This window comes from Tachyglossus aculeatus, chromosome X1, assembly GCF_015852505.1.
Source record: "Tachyglossus aculeatus isolate mTacAcu1 chromosome X1, mTacAcu1.pri, whole genome shotgun sequence".
Lineage (NCBI taxonomy): Eukaryota > Metazoa > Chordata > Mammalia > Monotremata > Tachyglossidae > Tachyglossus > Tachyglossus aculeatus.
In genome coordinates, this window is record NC_052101.1 from 122,350,640 (window position 1) to 122,373,742 (window position 23,103).

Consider the following 23,103-nt stretch of genomic DNA (forward strand, 5'->3'; position numbering starts at 1 on the left):
AAGCACTTACTATGTGCGAAGCACTGTTCTAAGCCCTGGGGGGGATACAAGGTGATCAGGTTGTCCCATGTGGGGCTCACAGTCTTAATCCCCATTTTAAAGATGAGGTAACTGAGGCTCAGAGAAGTTAAATGACTTGCCCAAGGTCACACAACAGACATGTGGCAGAGCCGGGATTAGAACCCATGACCCCTGACTCCTAAGCCCAGGCTCTTTCCACTGAGCCACGCTGCTTCTCTGGAGTAGAGCCGCGACTGCCGGCCCTTGGGGTTACTGGGTAGATAGACACACGTGATGTCATATGAATACACAATGCAACATAATGACATCATATATATCATTTGGCGGGAGTCCATCCAAGGCCAAATGAACCTAGAGTGTTTCTCCTGGGGGTGGTGCGTGTATGTGTTGGGGGGAATCTTGGCCCCACCACTTGCTCCAGAACCTCTATGTTCCTTTTTCAGGACACTATGAACAGCTCTAAAATCCACCTCTTGGTCCAAACTGCTACCAGCCAAGCACTTGTCCTATCCCTCTCTGACTACTGCATCAGCCGCCTCACTGACCTCCCTGCCTCCTGCCTCTCCCCACTCCAGTCCATACTTCACTCTGCTGCCCGGATCATTTCTCTAAAAATAACCCTGTTCAGTCCAGATCTCCCCACTCCTCAAAACCTTCCGATGGTTGCCCATCCAACTCCGCATCAAACAGAAACTCCTCACCACTGGCTTTAAGGCACTCAATCAGCTCATCCTCTCATATCTTACCCCACTGATCTATTACAACCCAGTCTGTACACTTTGCTCCTCTAATGCCAGCCTCTTCATTGTACCTCAGTCTCATGATGATGATGATGATGATGATATTTGTTAAGCACCTACTATGTGCAAAGCACTGTTCTAAGCACTAGGGAGGCTACAAGGTGATCAGGTTGTCCCACGGGGGGCTCACAGTTTTAATCCCCATTTTACAGATGAGGTAACTGAGGCACAGGGAAGTTAAGTGGCTACCAATCAATCTGCACATCAGGCAGAAACTCCTCACCCTGGGCTTCAAGGCTCTCCAACACCTTGCCCCCTCCTACCTCACCTCCCTTCTCTCCTTCTACAGCCCACCCCGCACCCTCCGCTCCTCTGCCGCTAATCTCCTCACCATGCCTCGTTCTCACCTGTCCCGCCATCAACCCCCGGCCCACGTCATCCCCCAGGCCTGGAATGCCCTCCCTCTGCCCATCCACTAAGCTAGCTCTCTTCCTCCCTTCAAGGCCCTACTGAGAGCTCGCCTCCTCCAGGAGGCCTTCCCAGACTGAGCCCCTTCCTTCCTCTCCCCCTCGCCTCCTCTCCATCCCCCCCATCTTACCTCCTTCCCTTCCCCACGGCACCTGTATATATGTATATATGTTTGTACATATTTATTACCCTATTTATCTATTTTACTTGTACATATCTATTCTATTTATTTTATTTTGTTAGTATGTTTGGCTTTGTTCTCTGTCTCCCCCTTCTAGACTGTGAGCCCACTGTTGGGTAGGGACTGTCTCTATATGTTGCCAACTTGTACTTCCCAAGCGCTTAGTACAATGCTCTGCACACAGTAAGCGCTCAATATATACAATTGATTGATTGATTGATTAAGTGACTTGCCCAAAGTCACACAGCTGACAGTTGGCAGAGCCGGGATTTGAACCCATGACAGCTGACTCCAAAGCCCGTGCTCTTTCCACTGAGCCACGCTGCTTCTCATCTATCCCACTGCCAATCCCTCACCCATGTCTGCCCTCTGGACTAGAACTCCCTCCCCACTCATAACCAACAGACCACCCACCACTCTCCCGACTTTCAAAGCCCTCCTAAAATCACATCTCCCCCAAGGGGCCTTCCCTGATTAAGCCCTCATTTCTCTTACCCTCCCTCCCCTCTCCATCACCTATCCACTTGGCCATGCACCCCTTTGATACTCACCCTAGCCCCAGGTGGTCTAGTGGATAGAGCATGGGCCTGGGAGTCAGAAGGCCTTGGGTTCTAATTCCGCCTCTGCCACTTGTCTGCTGGGTGGCCTTGGGCAAGTCACTTGACTTCTGTGCCTCAGTTCCCTCATCTGTAAAATGGGGATTAAGACTGTGAACCCCCCGTGGGACAGGGACTATGCCCAACCCGATTTGGTTGTATCTGCCCCAGTGCTTAGTACAGTGCCTGGCACAAAGTAAGCACTTTAGGAATTCCACAACTATTATTATTATGCCAATTTCCCCTATCCATAATTGATTTTAATGTTTGTCTCCTCCTGTAGACTTAAGCTCCTAGTGGGCAGGGATCATGTCTATCAACTCTATTGTAGGGTCTTTCTCAAGGGCTTAGTACAGTGTTCTGCACACAGTAAGTGTTCAATAAATATCATTGATAGATTGATTGATCGATAGATGCTGCTTCTGAATCATGGAATTGAGGGGCAGGAGCTAAGGCAACCAGAGTCCAAGCTCTAAAAATAAAAATATTGAACATAAAGTCATCCTGTACCATACCCTCACCAGACAGGGGACCCACCAGCCCAGAAACAGTGTGGCCTAGTAAAAAAAGCCAGGACCTGGGAGTCAGAGGACCTGGGTTCTAATCCCAGCTCCACCACCTCTCTGCTGTGTGATCTTGAGCAAGTCACTTCCCTTCTCGGTTACCTCATCTATAAAATGAGGGTTAAATCCTCTTTACTTAGACTGTGAGTCCCAGGTAGGACAGAGACTGTGTCCAATCTGGTTTATCTAGTATCTATCCCAACACTTAGTACAGCACCTGGCACATAGTAAGTGCTTAACAAGTATCATTAAAAAAAAAAGGTAGCTAGAATATCCTTCTGCTCATTTTTGATTCCTGGTCATTTGATTTTGATCTTTAACACCTGCTCCACTTCAGTCATCAGGAATGAAATGACTGGGAGTGAAATTGCCCAAATGTCAAACCACAGGGAGTCAAATGATCAGCCACCATTAGGGACGTCTCTCCTACATCGCCAATTTTTCCTTCTAATAGCCTGTTATGGGTCTCTCCTCCACCAATTTTGCAGGTTAAACAGAGGCAACTGAGGGAGGACCCAGATCCTCTATCCCTGGAGATCTTTAGAAATAGAATAAAGATTAATTTTTCCAAGGTTAGTAATTTTGGATCTGGAAAGACTCAGGAGGAAAGGGGAGAGGGTTGAAGTTGACAAAGCCATGATGGGGGCCAACATGATGGAACATGGACCACGGAAGAGATCGGGACCATGGGAGAGGCAGGAACTGTTTCCTCCTCTTCTCTTCTTTCCCTCTGACCTTGGAGGTCACAGGGAGCCAGAAACCTGCCTGGAGAACTGGGCCCAAGGTGCGAGGTACAGGAGCCTTCTCCTTGGCAACTCGCACAATTTGGATCCCATCTCCTAACTTTTGAGGATTTAGCCACATGCCCCCTTCATCTCTCCCAACAAGTGATTTCAGGTCCTCCATCCCTTGCCCCTTTTATAGTAGCAGTTTATGGGCAGGGTTTTCTAGTGGGCCTTGACATTTCCTGTTTTTCACTCTCTCTTTTTCCCTCTTTCTCTGTGTTTTGATTGTGAAGGGAGTTGGCCTCCGAACCAGAAATGCCAACTGTTCAGTTAGAGCACTGGGGTACAAAAGGAGTGAAGTTTTTTTTTTGGGGGGGGGGGTGGTCTTCAAAGAGCCCACGGACCAGGAAGCTGCCATTTTGAATCTTTCCAGCCCCAGTCAGAAACTCTTGGGGCTTGTCCGAGACGTGGGATGAGCGAGGCTGGGAGTATTGGTGATAAATTCATAGGGGTCGTGGAGTGGATCCCTCTGTTCTGAAGGGGATCTCTTGAGTCTCTGGGTTCCAGTCAGCCCTTGCCTCTTTCCCTGTGGCTGTTGGCCCTCATCCTAGGTGCAGGGCCCATAATCCACCCGACCGGGCTGCTTCCTCCTCACTCACCTGAGCTCCCTCCCACCTCTGCTGCTTGAGGGTCTTGGACTCATTTCTTCTGACCTCTTGGGAAAGCCAGTGGGTGCAAGAGACTCCCCCCTCAGCTGCTCCCCTGCCTCATCGAGCCTCTGTGTTACTTGAGGCCAGAATCTCCCTCAGCTTCCACCTCCTGCGGGCCGCAGACAGGGAGAGGAAACCATTCCCAGCTATGATGGATGGTAGACTCGGGAAGAGGGGCATTTTGGGAAAAGCCGGGAAGGGGGTGGCTGCTGGAGCAGAACCCTTTGGAGTCCTAGAGGTCATCCTGAGGGCAGGTAAAAAGGAAAACAAAGTACCCAATGAGGGTGAACTCCTTTTTTTCTTTCCCCTTCCTACAGGAAAGTGTTTATATATCTGATATTACTTACATTGCATTTTATTAGAGCGAAGCTTAATCACTCAACAGTAACTGGGGTTATGTCAATGTTTCCATCCAAGCCTCCCCTGCCAGATCATAAGCCCCTCTTTATGTCGGCGAAAGTGTTCCAGGGAGAGACGCTAATGGCTTGGGGCCAACAGGGACTGAATGTTTATTCCGGCTGCCTGGGCTGGGCTGGGGAAGAGGAGGGGGAGATGTTCATTTTGAGGGGAGCGGGATGTACAGCCAACTCTGGATTACCTTGGGGGCTGGGGGACAGGAAGAGCATGGATAATTGAAATCCATGGATAACCCCAAAAAAGTCTCATTTTAGCAAAGAACACCAACTTCCCCTCCCCACCGAGCATTTTCTTGGGCACTACCCACTCCACTCTCTGCCCTGTCTGTCTTCTGATGGAGGGAATGACGGACCAAAAAATGTGGCCACTGGAGGGGGAGAGGCAAAGGGCATGGATAATCTACAACCTGGATAATTGAAAGTGGAACAAAGATCCCTTTTGATATTGTCCCCCTACACCCCAGGGGAAGTGGGGGTGAACAGACCCTCAATCTGCCCCTAAAGGTACCAAAGGGGGAAAAATACTCAAAATGTGGGAAAGAGTTTTACAAAAAGCTATGGCTTTGCCTCTCTGCCACCTTCCCCCACCTCTCTCTGGACAGGACGGAGTTATCCATCAAGAAGAGAAGCACATTCTCATTTTCATTCAAACCCAGTTCTCCGTGGCTTGGCTGGGGAAAGTCAGTTTTGTTATTGCTACCCTGCCGGGGTATATGCTGCATTTTCTGAATATACGCTGACCCCTCCTTTCCGCTCCCCAGACTTTGTGGAGAAAGGGAAATCAGTTGAGGGTGTCCTGAATGTTGAACCTGAAAGGGAAGGGAGGGAGAGTTGGAACTTAGATCCATCTGCCACGTCTTGTCATCTTTTTAGCGGGACAGAGACTCTGCCTCCCTCCCTCGGGCTTGCCCCTTCCCCCCTCCCTCCCCACCCTGTGGGTGCTGCCCATCTTTAAACACCTAGGGGAGACCCTGGGCCTTAGAGGGCATAGGAGGGGCAGTGGGCAGCTGGCTCAGTCCCTCTCCCAGGGCCCGGGAGACCCCATCTTTTCCAGTCACCGGATGCCCCTGCCAAGCCCCCAGGGCATCTCGGGAACCTGGAGAAAATGCCCTCATACTGGCGGGCACCCACGTCATTCTCAGCTGCTCCTCTGCCATCTTCTTCCATCCCTGGCGACTCCAAGGTGCGTGGGAGATCGGAAACTCCCTGACACAGGGAGGGCCTGGGCCAAGCCAGAGCAGAGAGAGAGTCAGAGTCCCGCCGAGGCTCTCAATAGCCCCTTGTCTGACTCCATCCTGCGCCCGGACGGCAGAAGATGCTACTGTCAGAGCAGGAAAAGCAAACGCAGCTGGGGAACAGGGACTCTGGCAGTGGATGTCCCGGACAGCATAAATCATTGCCGGGATATTGAAGAGCCAAGATGACCTGCCGAAACCTCCACACTTACCGAGCCCGACTTGGGGTGATGCCCTGTACCCGGCGCCCCGCTGCCTCTGAAAAGCCCAAGACCTTTAGTGGCTTCTGGGCCTTCCTCCCAACACGCCCACGGAGGCGGGAGGGGAAGGAGCTCCATTCCCCATTTGATGCATGGGGATCCAGAGAAGTTAGGCCTACTAAGGTTACATGGTGAACCAGCAGCAGAGGCAGGACAGGATCCCAGGTCTTCCGACCCCCCAACCCAGTGCCCTGTCCATTAGGCCGGTGGCTATCAAAGTCTTGGGGTCAACAGATCACTTGAGTGGGACCATTCATTTCCCCTGCCTGCTCCCTCCTCACTCTCCATTGCCCCCTTAGCCTCATCACTGTCCAGCATCTCTCATCTATTTCCACTTCTTTCTCCTCCCCATCATTGTTTCAGCCTGGCCTCTGAGCAGTCACCAAGGGCCTATTGCCCGTTGAGGGGGAAGACCCAAGAGGCTTATCGAAGAGCCTTTCTGCTCCTCCCGCCAACCCTCCCCGCCCCACAATCGCTCCCACTCTTACCTCTGCTGCAGCCACCAGTTTCAGCTCAAATTACCCGGGCACTGCCAGAGGGAGAGTGCCCTCCTGGCCCAAGAATCCTGATAAAAGAGTCACCGCCCTTGCCGCTGCCATCGGTCTGGCTGTGGAATTCCACCTCCGAGAGGGTGATGTCATGGGGATGGGAGAGGGACGAGCCTTCAAACGAGAAGAAGGCAGCGGTGTACTGGTGTCTCCCTCTGGGAGCTGAGAGCTAGGGATCAGGCCTCTCCTCTCTGCAGCTTTCCTTTCTGCTCCCCCCAGGTGTTCCCCGTGGCTTCGCTGCCCAAGAAGCAGCCGACGGTGCTGGTGGTGTGCGGGCCTGAGCAGAACGGGGCCATCGGCTTGGTGTGCGCCCGGCACCTGCGGGTGTTTGTAGGTATCTGGGCCCTGGCCCTTCTCCCCCTGAAAGGTGGCAGCCAGGAGGGGAGTGGCCCAAGGATCTTGGGTACAGCTCCAATGGGCGGAGTATAATGCGAACCATCAACCCAGGCTCTAGGTCATTGCTGGGCCAGAGCCACGGCCTAGGTGACCCCGGATTTGGTCTCTATTGCAACAGGATGCTTGGCGGAGCCACGTGGTGGTCACCCTCCTGGACACCCATTCTCGTGGCTAGGGTTGGTCCAGCCAACACTCCTAATTTTCCCCTCTGATAACCCATCACATACTTCTTGCCCACGAACCCTTTGCCAGCACCCATATTTCTTTCTGAGGTGGGGAGTGGGGTGGAAAGTGGTCCCAGGGTATCCAGGCAACCCTGGCACAAAGCGTCCTCTTCGACACCCAAAACCCGTGGCATGAAATTGACCACCTGTTTCTCCTCAGCCCCAAATTCCTGGGTGGGTGTGTCCTCTGTCAGACTCACCCAAGAGGCCACCTGGGGAAGGAAGGAGTGAGCCTTCCCTTGGGAGGTGGCTCCTGACCGATCTCACCTTCTCCTCCCCTCACCTCCAGGAGTATGAGCCGACCATCTTTTACCCAAAACGCTCGCTGGATGCGCTGTACCGGGATTTTACCACCCAGTGTGAGAAGATGGACATTCCCTTCCTCTCTTACCTTCCTACAGAGGTGAGTGGTCATGAGGCGGGCATGAGACAAACCCCAGGCCTCCCCACTCTTTTGATGGGCAGCCTCAAAAATGGCTGGTAACCCTCTGTCGGGGTTTCTCCCTCGTTCTTGTTTCTCTCCTCCATCCAACTCTCTCCCTCCATCTGCCCCTCTCCTGTGGCCTCCCCAGGGAAGAGCTCAATGGGCTGCTTAGCAGCTGCAGAAATATTGAGTCTCCCAAGACACCATACAGCAGCATCCTGTGAATGCTTTTCACTAGTTTAGAAACATCTGGGTGTTTTGGGGAAACAGCTGCCTCCCCTCTACTCCACCATTTCCCCTTTCCTCTGCCCACCCTTCATACGGAGAGCAGTTACCGAAGAGAGGAGGGCCCTTTCTTTATGGTATTTGTTAAGTCCTGTACTAAGTGCTGGGGTACATGTAAGATAAGCAGGTTGGACACAGTCCATGTCCCACATGGGGCTCACAGCTTTAATCCCCGTTTTACAGAAGAGGTAACTGAGGCACAGAGAAGGTCACACAGCAGACAAGTGGCAGAGTCAGGATTAGAAACCAGGTCCTCTGACTCTCAGAGCTATGCTCTTTCCACTAGGCTATGCTGCTTCTCTAATTTCCTTCACAAATGTGTCTCTGTCCTCACAGATTTCCTGGTCTCCTTTGGAGCTCTCCCTCCCTCCTTCAATCAATCAATCCTATTTATTGACTGTTTACTGTGTACAGAACACAGTACTGTACACACTGTATTAAGCACTTACTATGTGCAAAGCACTGTTCTAAGCACTGGGGAGGTTACAAGGTGATCAGGTTGTCCCACAGGGGGCTCACAGTCTTCATCCCCATTTTACAGATGAGGGAACTGAGGCCCAGAGAAGTGAAGTGACTTGCCCAAAGTCACACAGCTGACAAGTGGCAGAGCCAGGATTTGAACCCATGACCTCTGACTCCAAAGCCCGGGCTCTTTCCACTGAGCCACGCTGCTTCTCTAAGAGCTGTGGGGCTGATGGTGGGTGAATATCAAGTGCTTAAAAGGGACAGACCCAAGTTCAAGGGCATCACAGAAGGGAGAAGGAGTAGGGGAAATGAGGGATATCTCACTCCAACCAATTCTGATGATCTTGCAGCAGATCCAGGACTTTCACCTGGGACTCCTCACTTCCAGGCCTGTGGTCTTTCTACTAGTCCATGCTGCCTCAGCTAAAGCTCTCAGCCTTTCCCAGAGCCATAGAGGACCCCATGTGTGCCATTAACTGGACATGCAGCTGGAACTAATCTAGGGAGTGTGGATGGTGCTCTGCAAGCCCTCACCATTCTGGAAAACCAGGTGACCCAGAACACAAGGTCTCCTGGTAAGACAGCAATTGAGCCCATATCATCCATCACCCACTTCCATCAAGAAATCACACTGCCTCTGGCTATTAGTCATGGCTCACGGAGAAGAGAGGGCTTTGGGGCCCACAGGTCCAGAGAGCTCCTGGAGTTGGCTAGTCCCCGAATCCCCCAGGTAATCATGGGGTGGAAAGTCGGTCCCAGGGAGCACTTAGGGCCTGGGTTTGTGATCTAGGAGGTTTGGAGGGTTATGACTTTCGGCATGCAGAATGGGAGTCTGTGGAGCAGGATGGACTGGGAAAGGCATTACTGAAACACAATAAAATAGCCAGCCTGGCTATTTTATAAAAAATCAGATTGGCATCAGATCCTAGCGATGTGATCTCAAATTATTGTTCCAGGTGTTTCCAGTTGGGACAGGGCCTGTGTCTGACCTGATTATCTTGTATTTATCCCAGTGCTTAGCACAGTGCTCAGCACATAATATGTACTTAACAAATCCCACTATTATTATTATTATCATTGTTAGCTGGATGGGAGAGAACCAGATTGAACCCAGAAACTTGCCTAGAAGGGTCCCAGTGACCTAAAACCTTGGGATCTTTTGGCAAAAGGGGAATTTTAAAAAAATGGTATTTGTTAAGCACTTACTTTGTGCTATGCACTGTACTGAGCCCTGGGGTACATACAAGATAATCAGGCTGGACACAGTCCCTGTCCCATATGGGACTCACAGTCTAAGGGGGAGACAGAAGAGGTATCTAATCCCCATATTACAAATGAGGAAACCAAGGCACAGGAAAGTTAATTGACTTTCCTAAGATCACACAGCAGACAAGTGGAGCTAGAATTAGAACTCAAGTCCTCTGACACCCAGGCTCTTTCCACTAGGCCATGTTAGTGCTAGATTCAGGGAAATCTAGTGGGGGCCTCAGGAATATAATGAGGCCTCCTCACCTTAACAATCACCCAGGAACTCTGGGTTGGATGACCGGGGTTGGAAAATTAGTCTCCTGGGGTTGTCTAGCCATCAGAAGAGAAAGCTGAGGGTGACGAGGGAGGACAGGATGAGGGAAGGATCGAAGGGTCTTTATGAGAAGGATGGTGACTTGGAGGGGACAGGTGGAACCCTCATGGATAGGGGATGAGAGGTGGAAGAGAAGGCAGCAAAAGAAACAGAAGGAGCGGGCAGAGAGGGAGGAGGCGAACGAGGTGAGTATTGAAGCAGCAAAGCCAAAATCTGATACTGTCCTAAGGAGAGGGGGGTGGTTCACGGTGTTGAAGGCAAGCGAGAGGTCAAGGGTAAGGACAGAACAGAGTAGATTCCATTGGACTTGACTATGAAGAGATTGTGGGTGACTTTGGAGGGGGCAAAAACGAGACTGTAGTGGGTCAAGACTAAAGCTGGAGGTAGAGGTAGAGGTAGAAGTAGAGACACTAAGTATGCAAATCACACTGCAGTAGCAGCACTGTTGTGTCTACTAACTCTGTTATATTGGACTCATGTGCTCAGTACAGTGTTCTGCATATAGTCAGTGCTCAATAAATGCCATTGGTTGACTGATTGATTGATTAAGGAGTTTGGATGGAAATGGGAGCAGGCATAGCTGGAGAAAGCCATGGGGTCCAGAGGAGGATTTTTTAGACTGGGCGAGGCTTGAGCATGTTTGAAGGCAGATGGGAAAGAGCCACCAGAACGTGAAAAGTTGAAGAACAGTAAAGGGAAGGGAGGGAAATGGGATCAGTTGTTTTTAAGAGGGGAGAGAGGATGGGTCAGAGCCACAGATAGAGGGAAGAGATTTAAAGAGTAGTTGGAAGACCACTCTTTGAGAGATGGTTGGGAAGAAGGAGAAAGAAAAAGGGGTAGTAATAATAATTATGTTATTTAAGTGCTTACTACGTGCTAAGCACTGAGGTAGACACAAGATAATCAGATCAGGAACAGTCCCTGCCCAACTTAGGGCTCACAGTCTAAGGAAGAAGGAGAATGGGTTTTTCACCCCCATTTTACAGATGAGGAAACTGGGGGCCAGAGAAGCGAAATGACTTGCCAGCAGGCAATTAATTAATTAATTATGGCATTTATTAAGCGCTTACTATGTGCAAAGCACTGTTCTAAGCGCTGGGGAGGTTACAAGGTGATCAGGTTGTCCCACGGGGGGCTCACAGTCTTAATCCCCATTTTACAGATGAGGTAACTGGGGCAAAGAGAAGTTAAGTGACTTGCCCAAAGTCACACAGCTGACAATTGGCGGAGCCTGGAATTGAACCCATGACCTCTGACTCCAAAGCCCGGGCTCTTTCCACTGAGCCACACTGCTAGTGGCAAGATTAGAACCCAGGTTCTCTAACTCCCAGAACTGTGCTCTTTCCAGTAGGCAGTAGAGTGGTTGGAGAGGGATGGACAGGACGGAGTCCCTTGGGGAGTTTACGCCTAGTTCCTATTTTACTAATAAAGTGGTTGGGAACATCATCAGGGATTAGGGAAGTATGTAGAGTGGCCCTTTGGTTCAAGATGTCACTGCTCACAGTGTGACTGTTGTCCACTGAGAATCTGTTGCACACTGACACCTGGTACCTGTGAAAATACAGTCAAGCACCCTTTCTGGCACTTTGCCGTTTGGGTGAGTGTTGCTCAGACACCAGTGGTTAAGAGGGAAAAGGTGAGTCCTCCTGCCAGCAGGACACCTACTTGAGTTGTTTTGCCGTAGTAGTGATGGTTGGCACTGAACCATCCACAACTCTCTCGGCCAGGCCCCACATGCCCAGGGGCACACACTGTGAGATGGCTGGTAGGGAGAACAGAGTACAAGGGTACAAATCCAAGTGCCAGGGTGACACAGAGGGGAGAGGGAGTTGGAGAAATGAAGGCTTAGTCAGGGAAGGCCTCTCAGAGGACAAGTGATTTTAATTAAGGTTTGAAGGCGGGGAGAGTGGTTGTCTGTCTAGAGAAGGAGCATGATTTATTGGAAAGAGCCCGGGCCTGTAAGTCAGAGGATGTGGGTTCTAATCCCAGCTCCACCACTTGTCTGCTGTGTAACCTTGGGCAAGCCACTTAACTTTTCTGTGCCTCAGTTACCTCATCTGTAAATTGGGGATTAAGACTGTGAGCCCCACATGGGACAATCTGATTACCTTGTATTTACCCCAGAGTTTAGAACAATGTTTGTCACATAGTTAAGTGCTTAACAAATGCCATAATAATTATTATTATTATGAAGGGGAAGGGAGTTCCAGGACAGAGGGAGGATGTAGGTAAGGGGTTGGCAGTGAGGCAGACAAGATCAAGGAACAGTGAGTAGGTTGGCATTAGAGGAGTGAGGATGCTAGGTTATAATATGAAATCAAAGAGGTAAGGTAGGAGGGGGCAAGATGATTGAGTGTTTTAAAGCTGATGGTAAGGTGTTTCTGTTTGATGAGGGAGTGGGGAAACCTGGACTGAACAATTCTGTAGAAAAATGATCCGGGCAGCAGAGTGAAGTGAGGACTGGAGTGAAGAGAGACAGGAGGCAGGGAGATCAACAAGGAGGTTGATGCAGTAGTAAAGGCAGGATGTGATAAGTGATTGGATCAGCATGGTAGCAGTTTGGATGGAAAGGGAGGATTTTAATGATATCTTGAAGGTAGAATTGACAGGATTTGGTGACAGATTAAATATGAGTGCTGAATGAGGGAGATGAGTCAAGGATAATGTCGAAGTTATAAGCTTGTGAGATAGGGTGGATGGTGGTGCTGTCTATAGTGATGGGAAGTCATGGGAGGACAGGGTTTTGGTGGGATGATGCGTAGTTCTGTTTTGGACATGTTAAGTTTGAGGCGTCAGTGGGACATCCAGGTAGAGATGCCCTGAAGGCAGAAGGAAATGCGAGACTGCAGAAAAGGTAGACAGGAGAGGTAGATTTGAGATCATCTTTGTAGAGATGGTCGTTGAAGCCATGGGAGTGAATGAGTTCTCTGAGGGAGGGGATGTAGATGGAGAATAGAAAGGGACTCAGAACTGAGACTTGAGGGACTCCCACATTTAGAGAGTGAGAGGCAGAGGAGGCACTCCCGAAAGAGAAAAGAGAGCAGCCAGAGAGATAGGAGGAGAACCATGAGAGGACAATGTCAGTGTAGCCGAGGTTAAAGTTTCCAGGAGAAGCAGGTGGTCCAGAGTGTTGAATGCAGCTGAGAGGGAGACGGAGGATTAGGATGGAGTAGAGGCAATTGGATTGGCCAGAAGGAGGTCATTGGTGACCTTAGAAAGGGCAGTTTCCATGGAGCAAAGGGAACAGAAGACAGATTGGAGGGGGTCAATAAGATAATTAGTGGAGAGGAAGTAGAGGCAGAGGGTGTAGACAAAGCTCTCAAGGAGTTGGGGAAGATGGTAGGAGGGAGATGGGGTGAGAACTGGAGGGAGCCGTGGGGTCAAGGGAGGATTTTTTTTAGGATAAAGGATACATGGGCATGTTTGAAAGCAGTGGGGAAGAAGCCACTGGTAAGGGAACAGTTGAACATGGCAGTCGGGAAGAGAAGAAAGGAGGGGGCAAGTGTTTTGATAAGATGTGAAAGAATGGCATCAGGGGCACAGAGGAGGGGTTGGATTTAAAGAGGAGGTGGGAGATCTCCTCTTGAGTTATTGCTGATAATGATGAGAGCCAAAGAAGGGGCAGGGGGAGGGAGAGAGGGACTGGAGAGAAGCATGGAGGATTTTAGGGCAAACACATCTGATGGTTTCAACTTTATTGATTAAAGTTTGTGGCCAGGTCATTAAGAGCAAGAGATGGGAGGGGTGGGGGACAGGGAGTTGAGGAGGGAGTTAAAAGTCTGAAACAGCTGGCAAGGGCAGGGAGTTAATAAGAATGGAGAAGTAGTGTTGCCAGGAGGAAGAGAGGGCAGAGTCAAAGCAAGGGAGGATGAATTGAGATGGATGATGAGGTTGGCTTGATTTCTGTATTCCGCCAGCACGTCCCCCTCTCCATCCCCCTCATCTTACCTCCTTCTCTTCCCCACAGCACCTGTATATATGTATATATGTTTGTACATATTTATTACTCTATTTATTTGTTTATTTTACTTGTACATATCTATTCTATTTATTTTATTTTGTTAGTATGTTTGGTTTTGTTCTCTGTCTCCCCCTTTTAGACTGTGAGCCCACTGTTGGGTAGGGACTGTCTCTACATGTTGCCAACTTGTACTTCCCAAGAGCTTAGTACAGTGCTCTGCACACAGTAAGTGCTCAATAAATACGATTGATTGATTGATTGATTGATTGCTGCGGTTCATGTAGAGGAGGAAGCATACTGTGGAGATGCTCCAGGGCTGTGGGTTAGTGGTACAAGATCGGCAGAGGGACAGGGGAGCGAGGGAGTTGTGTTCAGTGGAGAGGGCTGTGTTGACTCTATGGAGCCAACTCTGGCTATGGAGCCAGATGGAGCTCGGTGACTCTAGAAAATTGGAGCAGGTGGAGAACAGGATGGATTTTGTAAGGAGGGGGTATGTGGGAGAGAAGGCAGGTGAGGAGGTTGTGGTCGGATAGAGGAATTTTAGTTTTGTAAGTCATCACTGTATACCATACTTTGAGAGACTCACTAAGGCCTGGGACAGTCTTTTTTTTTTTTAAAAAAAAGAACGTATTCCCTCTGCTCAACTAGAAAGACAGTGGATGGGGGGGATGGTGCTTTCCCCAAACAACACAGAGTCACTAGGCAATCACGCCTGTCTCTGGGAGGATTTGGAAGGGCTTTTCCCATTAATCATTTGAGTGCAAAACCACCCCCTGGTGGCCAGTGGTCCAATGAGGAAAGTCCTCTCCAAAACAAGGTGCACCCAGCACCCATCTCCATGAGCCATCCTCCAACCTCACCCAGGGCTGGGAATTTATCAATTAGGCAATCGTTCACTTGGGAGAGTACAAATTGACCCCACATTTGCCGCTGTGCAATAAGTGACACCATCCTTTCTCAGCAATGACTGTTCCCATTAGAAAGGGAATGGAGAAGCAGTGTAACCTAGTGGAAAGAGCACAGGCCTGGGAGTCAGAGGGCCTGAGTTCTAATCCTGGCTCCACCACTTGTCTGCTGTGTGACATTGGACAAATCATTTAACTTCTCTTAGCCTCATTTATCTCATCTGTAAACTGGGGATTAAGACAGTGAGCTCTATGTGGGACAAGGACTGTGTCCAACCTGATTATTTCATATCTACCCCAACACTTAGCACAGTGCTTGGCACAAAGTATGTGCTTAATACCATAAAAAAGAAATGGAAGTGATGCTTGTAGAGAGTAAAGGAGTGGGAGAGAAAAAGTTCAAAACCTAAAAAAGAGAAAAGCGCAGGCTCTTGCCATTCCAGCCAGGCAATCAAGAACAGGGGAACTCTTCTTTCCCAGAAGCCCCCTTCTCTGGGTCAGGCCAGTGGAAGAACACATAAAAAAGAGAAATTCTTCCCTGGCCTCCTGCCCTCCAGTTGTTTGAATGTGGTTTGTACAGTCTCTCAATAAGTGAGACTCTCACTACTGATAGAATGGTTATTTACAAGGGGTTAAGTAGGGGAAGTGCAGATAGTGAAAGAGAAGGAAAGAGAAATAAAATGAAAATATGGTGTCATCTTCGACAGCGCTTCACACTCTTTTCCATGACAGTCAGGAGGCATGGGGATGTTCCTTTTTTTCCTGGAAGGATATGGAGGTTGAAGGGAAAAAAAAAGCAAAAAAACTTGAAGAGTCCCTGCTTACCACTCTGCCGTTGCCTGGTCTGGGTCCAAAGGCAGGCTTCTCTTTGCTTTTGTAGCCAAACCCACAACTCAATCCCACAATTCCTTCCCTGCTGAGAGTTCATTGATAAAGCGGCTGGGAACACAAGAACCACTTCCCACTCTTCTCCATGATAGCCAGGAGGCATGGGAAGGAGGGTTTGGAGGAGATGGGGAGAAGGGGAGTTAAGGGGAAAAAGGGAGAATTGGGGGCTTCAGGAGAGAGTTAAAGGTTTGGAATAGTGGGTGGGGGCTGCAGGCTTGGAAGTCGATGAGGGGGGAGTTTAAGTGTTGCTGAGCAGAAGAGAGAGCTGAATTACAGTAAGTCAGAATGAATCTGAAGTGGCAGAAGCCGGCTGGGTGCCTGGTTTCCACCAGCAGAGTACTCTTCATAAGTGAATTGGACTTCTGAAAGCCATTAGGGCTGGTGGTTTCTGGTGTGAGAGCGATGGAGGGCCAGGCAGACCAGAAGTTGAGTCTGGTGAAGGAAAAGATGTTGAGGGTGGGCATTTTAACATCAAGAGTTGGAAGAGTCCAGAAGGGGTGTGATAGTGTGGGTCACGTGAAGTGGGCACTGAGTTCAGTGGTCCCAGTTGGGGGTGAGTTCTACCTATCTCCTTCCAGGCCAGGTGAGGGAGAATGGTCTGGCTGACAGTGAGCGTTGGCATGGCAGAGGATTGATCTTGGCCTGATTATAGCCCTCTAGTCCAGTCAATCAATCAATCAATCAATCAGTCAATAGTATTTATTGAACACTTACTGTGTGAAGCACTTACTAAGCACTTTGAGGAGTACAATAGAGTTGATATTTCACGATCCCTGTCCTCAAGGAGCTTACAGTCTAGAAGGGGAGACAGACATTAAAATAAATGATGTATACATGCAAAAGTGTTGTCGGATTATGGATGGGGTGAATAAAGGTTACAGATCTAAGTGCAAGGGTAAGGCAGAAGGGAGAGGGAGTAGGGGAAATGAAGGCTTATTCAGGGATGGCCTCTTGGAGGAGATGTGATTTTAGGAGGGTTTTCACTTTCTCTTTCTTTCTTCCCATCACATCCTAAAATTTCCCGGAATCTGTGGCGTGTTGGCACTGGGTAACAGACTAAGAGCTGGCTAGAATGTAAGATAGAGATGCAGCACATCCCAGTTGATAGAGCCAGGAGTCAGTAGACCTGGATTCTAATACTGGCTCTGCCCCTTGCCTGCTGTGCCTCAGTTTCTCCGTGCCTTAGTTTCCTCATCTGTAAAATGGAGATTAAAATATCTGTTCTACCTCCCCCTTAGACTGTGAGCCCTGTGTAGGACAGGGAGTGTGCCTGATCTGATTAGAATGAATCTGCTGCAGTGTTTAAGATATACTGAACATTAAACAAAAGCCATAATAATAATAATAATAACTGCTTTGAATGGGCTGTTAGATAGTAAGGCTCTTGAGGGCAGGGATCATGTCTTTTACTTGTACTGAATATCCGCAAGCACTTAATGCAGTGTTCTGTACACAGTAGACGCTCAGTATAGCATTCTGCATTCAATGGTGGGTGCCCAGTACAGTGTGCTCTGCACACAATAGGCACTCAGTAAATACTCTTAAAACAGTAGGCACTCAGTACAGCACTCTGCACAGTGCACAATGCTCAGTCATTGGCAGTAAAATTACTGGCAAAACCAATAATCCACCTCTTTCCATAATAATAATAATTGTGGTATTTGTGAAGTGCTTACTATGTGCCAAGCACTATTCTAAGCAATGAGATAGATACAAGATAATCAGGTTGGACACAATCACTGTCCCACATGGGCTCACAGTCTTAATCCCCATTTTACAGATAAGGTACCTGAGACACAGAGAGATTAAGTGAGCTGCCCAAGGTCACACAGCAGACATGTGGCAGAGCCAGGATTAGAACCCACATCCTCTGACTCCCAGGCTCGTGCTCTACCACAAGGCCATGCTGCTTCCTAGAATTTCCCCTAACCCTAACTCACCCCCAACATAACCTTAACCCAACCCTTATCCTAACTATAATCCTAGCCTCAATCTAGTAGAGTGGTCCTTTGGTGTAAAGATGATGCTGGTGGTGGTGAGACTGAACCCATGAGTGTGAGTGTCTCTGAGAGAATCACTTGCTGCATGTACCTTGTCCTTGAAACCACAACCCTAATCTTAGTCCTAATTCCCTGTCTCCAGTCCTATAATCTACCAAAACCACGGCCTTAATCAAATCCTTACCCTCATCCCAACCTAACCTTAAATTCTAGCCGCAACCCTGACCCTAATCCCGGCCCAGTGGTGAATCCCCCCAACTCTTCTGGCTGCTCCACCATGGGGTAATTTGTTCTGGCCACACCTTCCCCTGGGACCTGCGGGGAATGTCTGAGCTCCGGGGTCTGAGCTTCTGGTCTGCAGCTGCAGGGCTGGAGTGATGCCCCTGGGTGGACCACTCACCTTGCTTCTGTTCTTAGCAGGGTCAACCCCTCCCTACAGCCAAAACAGGGGGACCTGGAGTGGGGATGGGTGCAGCGCTGATGGGGACGGGGGTGTTCAGAGGCAAGTGGCCAGTTTCTGCTGCCGAATTCAGTGACAACCCTGCTCTGGGCGGGGCTGTGGGGCAGTATGTGTATGGGCAGTACAGACCCTTGGTGGTGCCTGGATCAATCGCTGGGGAAGCAGCTCAGAAGCAGAGAAGAACGGGGAGGGGTGGGAGTGTCAAATTCCTTCATGTCGCCAGCAAACCCCCGGCATCGCCACTGCCATCACTTCTGTTTCCCCAAGCTCTAACCCTAACCCAAACCCTACCCCTACCCAACCCAAAATCTAGCCATAACCCCTGGCCCTTGATCTAAGGAGGCTTTTTGACAATCGGGGTTGTTGACAGATCATTCTTTGGAAGCCTTGGCGTTTGGAATTTCTTGGTGACTGGATTCCAACAATTTATCGCTTTCCCAAAATGGAAGGAGGCCTCACCCAGTCTCCCCTACCCTAACCTCCAATCCACCACTCCTCCTCCTTCTTTACTACAACCTTTTGTTTTTTCTTTCTCCTTCCTCTTCTCACTCCTCTTTGCCAGCTTGTCCTCCATCTCTCCTTTCCAGTTCCATCCACCCCTTGTCTCATCTGCTGAGCCTCATGCCCACAGCTCATATGACTGTCTGTCTGTCCATCCGTCTTTCTGTCTTTGCTCCTGGTGACTTGTTCCTCCAGCAGAGTGTTGCTCAGGCTTCCTGCCACTGGACTGGGGTTTGGGGTGGAGGCATAGGGTGGTCACAAGGGCATCCAAAGCCTGGTCATTTCATCATCAATGGTATTTATTAAACATTTACTGTGTGCAGAGCATTGTACTAAGCACAGGTCTCCCCCTTCCACCTTCTGTGTTTCCCCATGTGGGAGATGGGACAGGAACCTGGCTGGCATGTGGCCGGACAAATGTCCGAAGCTTCTTAGAGAGAGGTGGGAGGTCAGGGAGATCTGTACTGGGATCCTGGCAGCCTCTTGCCACCCCCACCCCACCTATCCAGCCTCTCCCAGGCTAGACAAGCTGGGCCATATCTTACTTGCTTCCTCTTCTGGAGGTTCTGGGAGCTGCAACAGCATGTGAGTGTGTGTGTGTGTGTGTGTGTGTGTGCGCGCGCGTGTGCGTGTGTGTGTGTGTGTGTGTGTGTGTGTGTATGCAAATGGCCTAACATCTGTTCCTCTTTTTCAAGGTCGTGGAGCCAAAGTTCTGTTCAGAGTCTCTCCAGGACTGGCGCCAGGGTGAACTTCAGGCTGCCAGGGCCAGGGCAGCAGGGGCAAAACTTTCCTGCTCCCCAGTCTTCCTCTCCACGAGGCATTGCTGGGGGAAGGGGATGATCTACCAGCTCTTGGAGGCAACTTCCCCACCGTGGTTGGGTTGGGGGAACTGGGGGATATCGTCATCATCATCATCATAAAAATAGTCTTTGTTAAGCGCTGACTAGGTGCCAAGCACTGTACTAAGCGCTGGAGTAGATATAAGATAATCAGGTCAGAAACCGGGAAATCCTGTCTCTTAAGCCAGGGCTGCCGTCCAACCTGGCCCCTTCCCCCCTGCACCCCTGGAGTGGTGAGGCCGATCCAGAAGCAGGGCATTGTGTGGAGGGCACCCAGCTACGGCCCCCACACTGAGTCCCTTAGAGTCTCGGCCTTGCAGAAGGTGCCCTCTGGCTCAGCAAAGGCCTCAAGCAGAGGGCTAGGCTGGGGGTGAAGTGCCAACCCAGAAGCCCCTGTTGGGAGCTGTTCAACTCCAGGGAGTCCACTGGAACTCTCAGAGGGATGACTGGCTTTCCCCTCCCCATACCCCTCACTCTGCCATTCTTAGGTACAACTCATCAATGACGCCTATAACCTGGTGGTTGATGCCATCCTGGGACCTGGCGTGGATCCTGCAGAAGTCAAGGAGCCCTATACCAGCATCCTTGCCACCTTGAAGCAAATCAAGATCCCCATTGTTAGCTTGGACATCCCATCAGGCAAGGATCTGGGGCCTGATACTTGAGAGAAGGGGTGGCTGAAGGAGTGGGGAAGGTGGAGGGGATAGGATCAAAAAGTTCTTGCCTTTCTTAGTCTCTAATCCTCCTCCTCCAGCTCAGAATGCCGGGAGCTGGATTGTTTTAGTGGTCACTTATGATTTCCCAGAGTCTAGGGAGCCGGGTGGGGGTCTGGGGGAAAGGAAGGAAGGAAAGTAGGAAGGAAGGAGGGAAGGAGGGAAGGAAGGAAGGAAGATAGGTAAGAACCACCCCCCCGACTCTCCCCATCAAGGTGCCTTCGGGCCACAGAGTAAACACACTCCCGCCGTGGAGACATGATGTAATTTCAAAAACACACGAGCGTCTGGGGAAGTGTCTGGTGTCTCCATTAGACAGCCCCTGCGAGAAGGAATTCGGAAAATGGAAGAACAAACAGACGGCTGTCCGCGATGTCAGTGGGTAAATTCCCACCCAGAGAAATGCCTGTCGTTGCCAGGGCCAGAGCTCTTTCCTTGCCCGGGCGGGTCTCTGGACTCCAGGCCTGGGGCGTGGACTGGCATCTAGGGGATCAGACCAATGGCAGGGAGCCCTTGGGGCTTACCCAGCAACAGGAGGGATTAAGGGAAGACTATCAGTCAATGGTGTTTAATGAGTTCTTTCTCAGTGCAGGGCACTGTACTAAACCCTTGGGAGAGTGCAATACAAAAGAGCTGGTGGACACCATCCCCGCCCACACAGAGCTTACAGACTAGAGGGGGAGACAGATATTGATAACAGATATTGGCAGGTGGATTCATACATAAGTGCTATGGGTCTGGGGGAGGGGTGAATATGAAAGTGGTCAGGCAGAATTTACCCCAGTGGGGAGACACTAGAACACATTGCTAGAAAGTGGGTGTGGAGTCTGGTGACTTTCCTTCTCTGTAGATTTTTAGAAATAATCTGGGACAGGGGTGGGGCTAGGGGGATGGACCAAATAACTGCACAGTCTCTTCCACAAGGATGGCTTATGGGTTAGGCAGCTCTGGGATCCTCCTCCTGCCTCTCTACCCCCATAATCTCCTTTGGGTTCCTCAAACCCAGAACTCTTCCCCAGGGTCGAGGGGCAACTGCCCCCCCCCCCCCACCACACACACACACTTCCTGCCCTCTTGGCCTGAGAGTCCAGTGTGTCTAGCTCCTTCTGGTCTTCATCCCCGGTCAGGAACCCAGCCAGTAGTTGTTCCAGATTGGGTTAGCTCAGCCCCCAGAAACAGGGCCTGGAGAGCCCTGGAGAGAAAGGAATGGAGCCAGTATGGATCAAGGAAAATGTTTCCTAAATCAACCACATGCAAATGCTGGCAGAAGGACACCCTTTCTCCCTCTTAACCATTGGTGTCTGAGCAACATTCATCCTAATGGCACAGAGTCAGAAAAGATGCCCGACCATAGTTTCATGGGCACAATATGCAAGAGATTCTCTCTTAGACAGAAATACCCCCTCATGGATGCAGTCACCCAGCCAGCAGCTTTATCTTCGAACCGGAAGACAACTACGACGACAGTGACAATCCCACACTGGGACAACAGCTTGAGTTCTTTTTGGATCGGGTTGGCTGGGCTCACCTTGAGCCCTCAGGCGGCTTGGACTCAGGACAGAAAGGACAGGAAGGGTTTTCTTTTTTCAGTCCCCTCCCCGACTTGGGATGGAGCTCATCACTGAAGGTCTTGGATGAAGCCTCATCCTCTCCCCTACTGGGACCCCACTTGGGTAGGCATTGATTGATTGGTTGATGGATTGCTGCTCAATGGCCAGAGCAAGGAGTTAGGAGTCAATCAATCAATCAACCAGTCAATAGTATTTATTGAGTATTGTGTGCAGAGCACTGAACTGAATGCTTGGGAAAGTACAATAGAGTTAGTAGACACGATTCCTGCTCACAAGGAGCTTCCATTCTACTGTGTGCACAGCACTGTACTGACTGCTTGGGAAAGGACAAAAGAGTCCCTCCTGCCCTCAAGGAGCTTAGAATCTACTATATGCAGAGCACTGTACTGAGTGTTTAGGTAGTGCAGAATACTGGACTGAGCACTTGGGAGAGTACAATACAGTAGGTAGTAGGCCTGATCCTTGCCCTCAAGAGACTGACCATCTAGCGAAAGAATCAGAGGAACTGGGCACTGATCTGCTGTGTGACCTTGGAGAAGTCACTTAAAGTCCCTTGTTCTCAGTTTTTCCATCTGTAAAATGGAAATACTAATACCTGCCTCATCCCTTACAGGGATGTTGTGAGGATAAAATGAGATACTCCTTATGAAAGCACTTTGGAAAAGAAAAGTGCCCTATTCATTCAAGTTACTGCTATTATTAAGGAACAAGACTTTTCTCCTGTCTCTTTTGGGCAAGAGAATGCTGCTCCACCTCCTCCTCTTCAACACTCATCTCTCTTCTCCTTCCCCTTTTCCTTGCAAACAGGATGGGATGTGGAGACCGGGAGCGATGATGGGATCAGCCCTGAGGTCCTGGTGTCCCTGGCCGCCCCCAAGAAGTGTGCTGACCGCTTCTCTGGGAAATATCACTTCGTAGCTGGCCGTTTCCTCCCTTATGATGTCCAAAAGAAGTTTGATCTGAACCTCCCAGGCTACCCGGGGACAGAATGTGTCGTGTCTCTTTAGAGAGAGTTGGGGGGAGGGGGACGAGGAGAGGAACAAATCTCCAGCCCACATCTTCTACCCCGATCAGTCATCCAATAAATAATCATTCTGTGACTGACAAGGAAAGCATTTTCTTTGGAATGATTTGAGGGGAATGGGTGTGGGAGGTGCACTATCTGTTGAATGCTCACCTGTGGCAAGCTGGAACATTTTAAAAGAAGGGGACTTAAGGTTAGGCAGGGCTCAGCCTGAGCATGGGTTATCAAGGGAAGCTGGATGGAGACGTTGCCAGGCGGCGGGAGGGGTGTTCTCTTCTGGCTGGGAGAGATGAAACTTGCCCAGAGGCAGGGGGGAGGGACGAAATGACTTCTGGATGTCCTCTCAGGGTCTCTTGGGTTAATGAAAAGATCTGGTCCCTGGTTTGGGAAGCTGGAGTTGGG

General features: G+C 50.0%; 1 protein-coding gene across 1 annotated transcript in view; it reads left to right on the forward strand.

The window, feature by feature from the left end:
* Positions 1–22,771, forward strand: part of YJEFN3 (YjeF N-terminal domain containing 3) — a 50,956-nt gene extending 28,185 nt beyond the window's left edge. Inside the window, exons 3-6 of the mRNA XM_038739894.1 lie at positions 6,683–6,793; positions 7,373–7,486; positions 19,882–20,032; positions 22,485–22,771. Of these exons, the coding sequence (XP_038595822.1) occupies positions 6,683–6,793; positions 7,373–7,486; positions 19,882–20,032; positions 22,485–22,684 (576 nt within the window). The 3' untranslated portion in view covers positions 22,685–22,771. The remainder of the gene's footprint in view (positions 1–6,682; positions 6,794–7,372; positions 7,487–19,881; positions 20,033–22,484) is intronic.
* Positions 22,772–23,103: the final 332 nt, after the last annotated feature.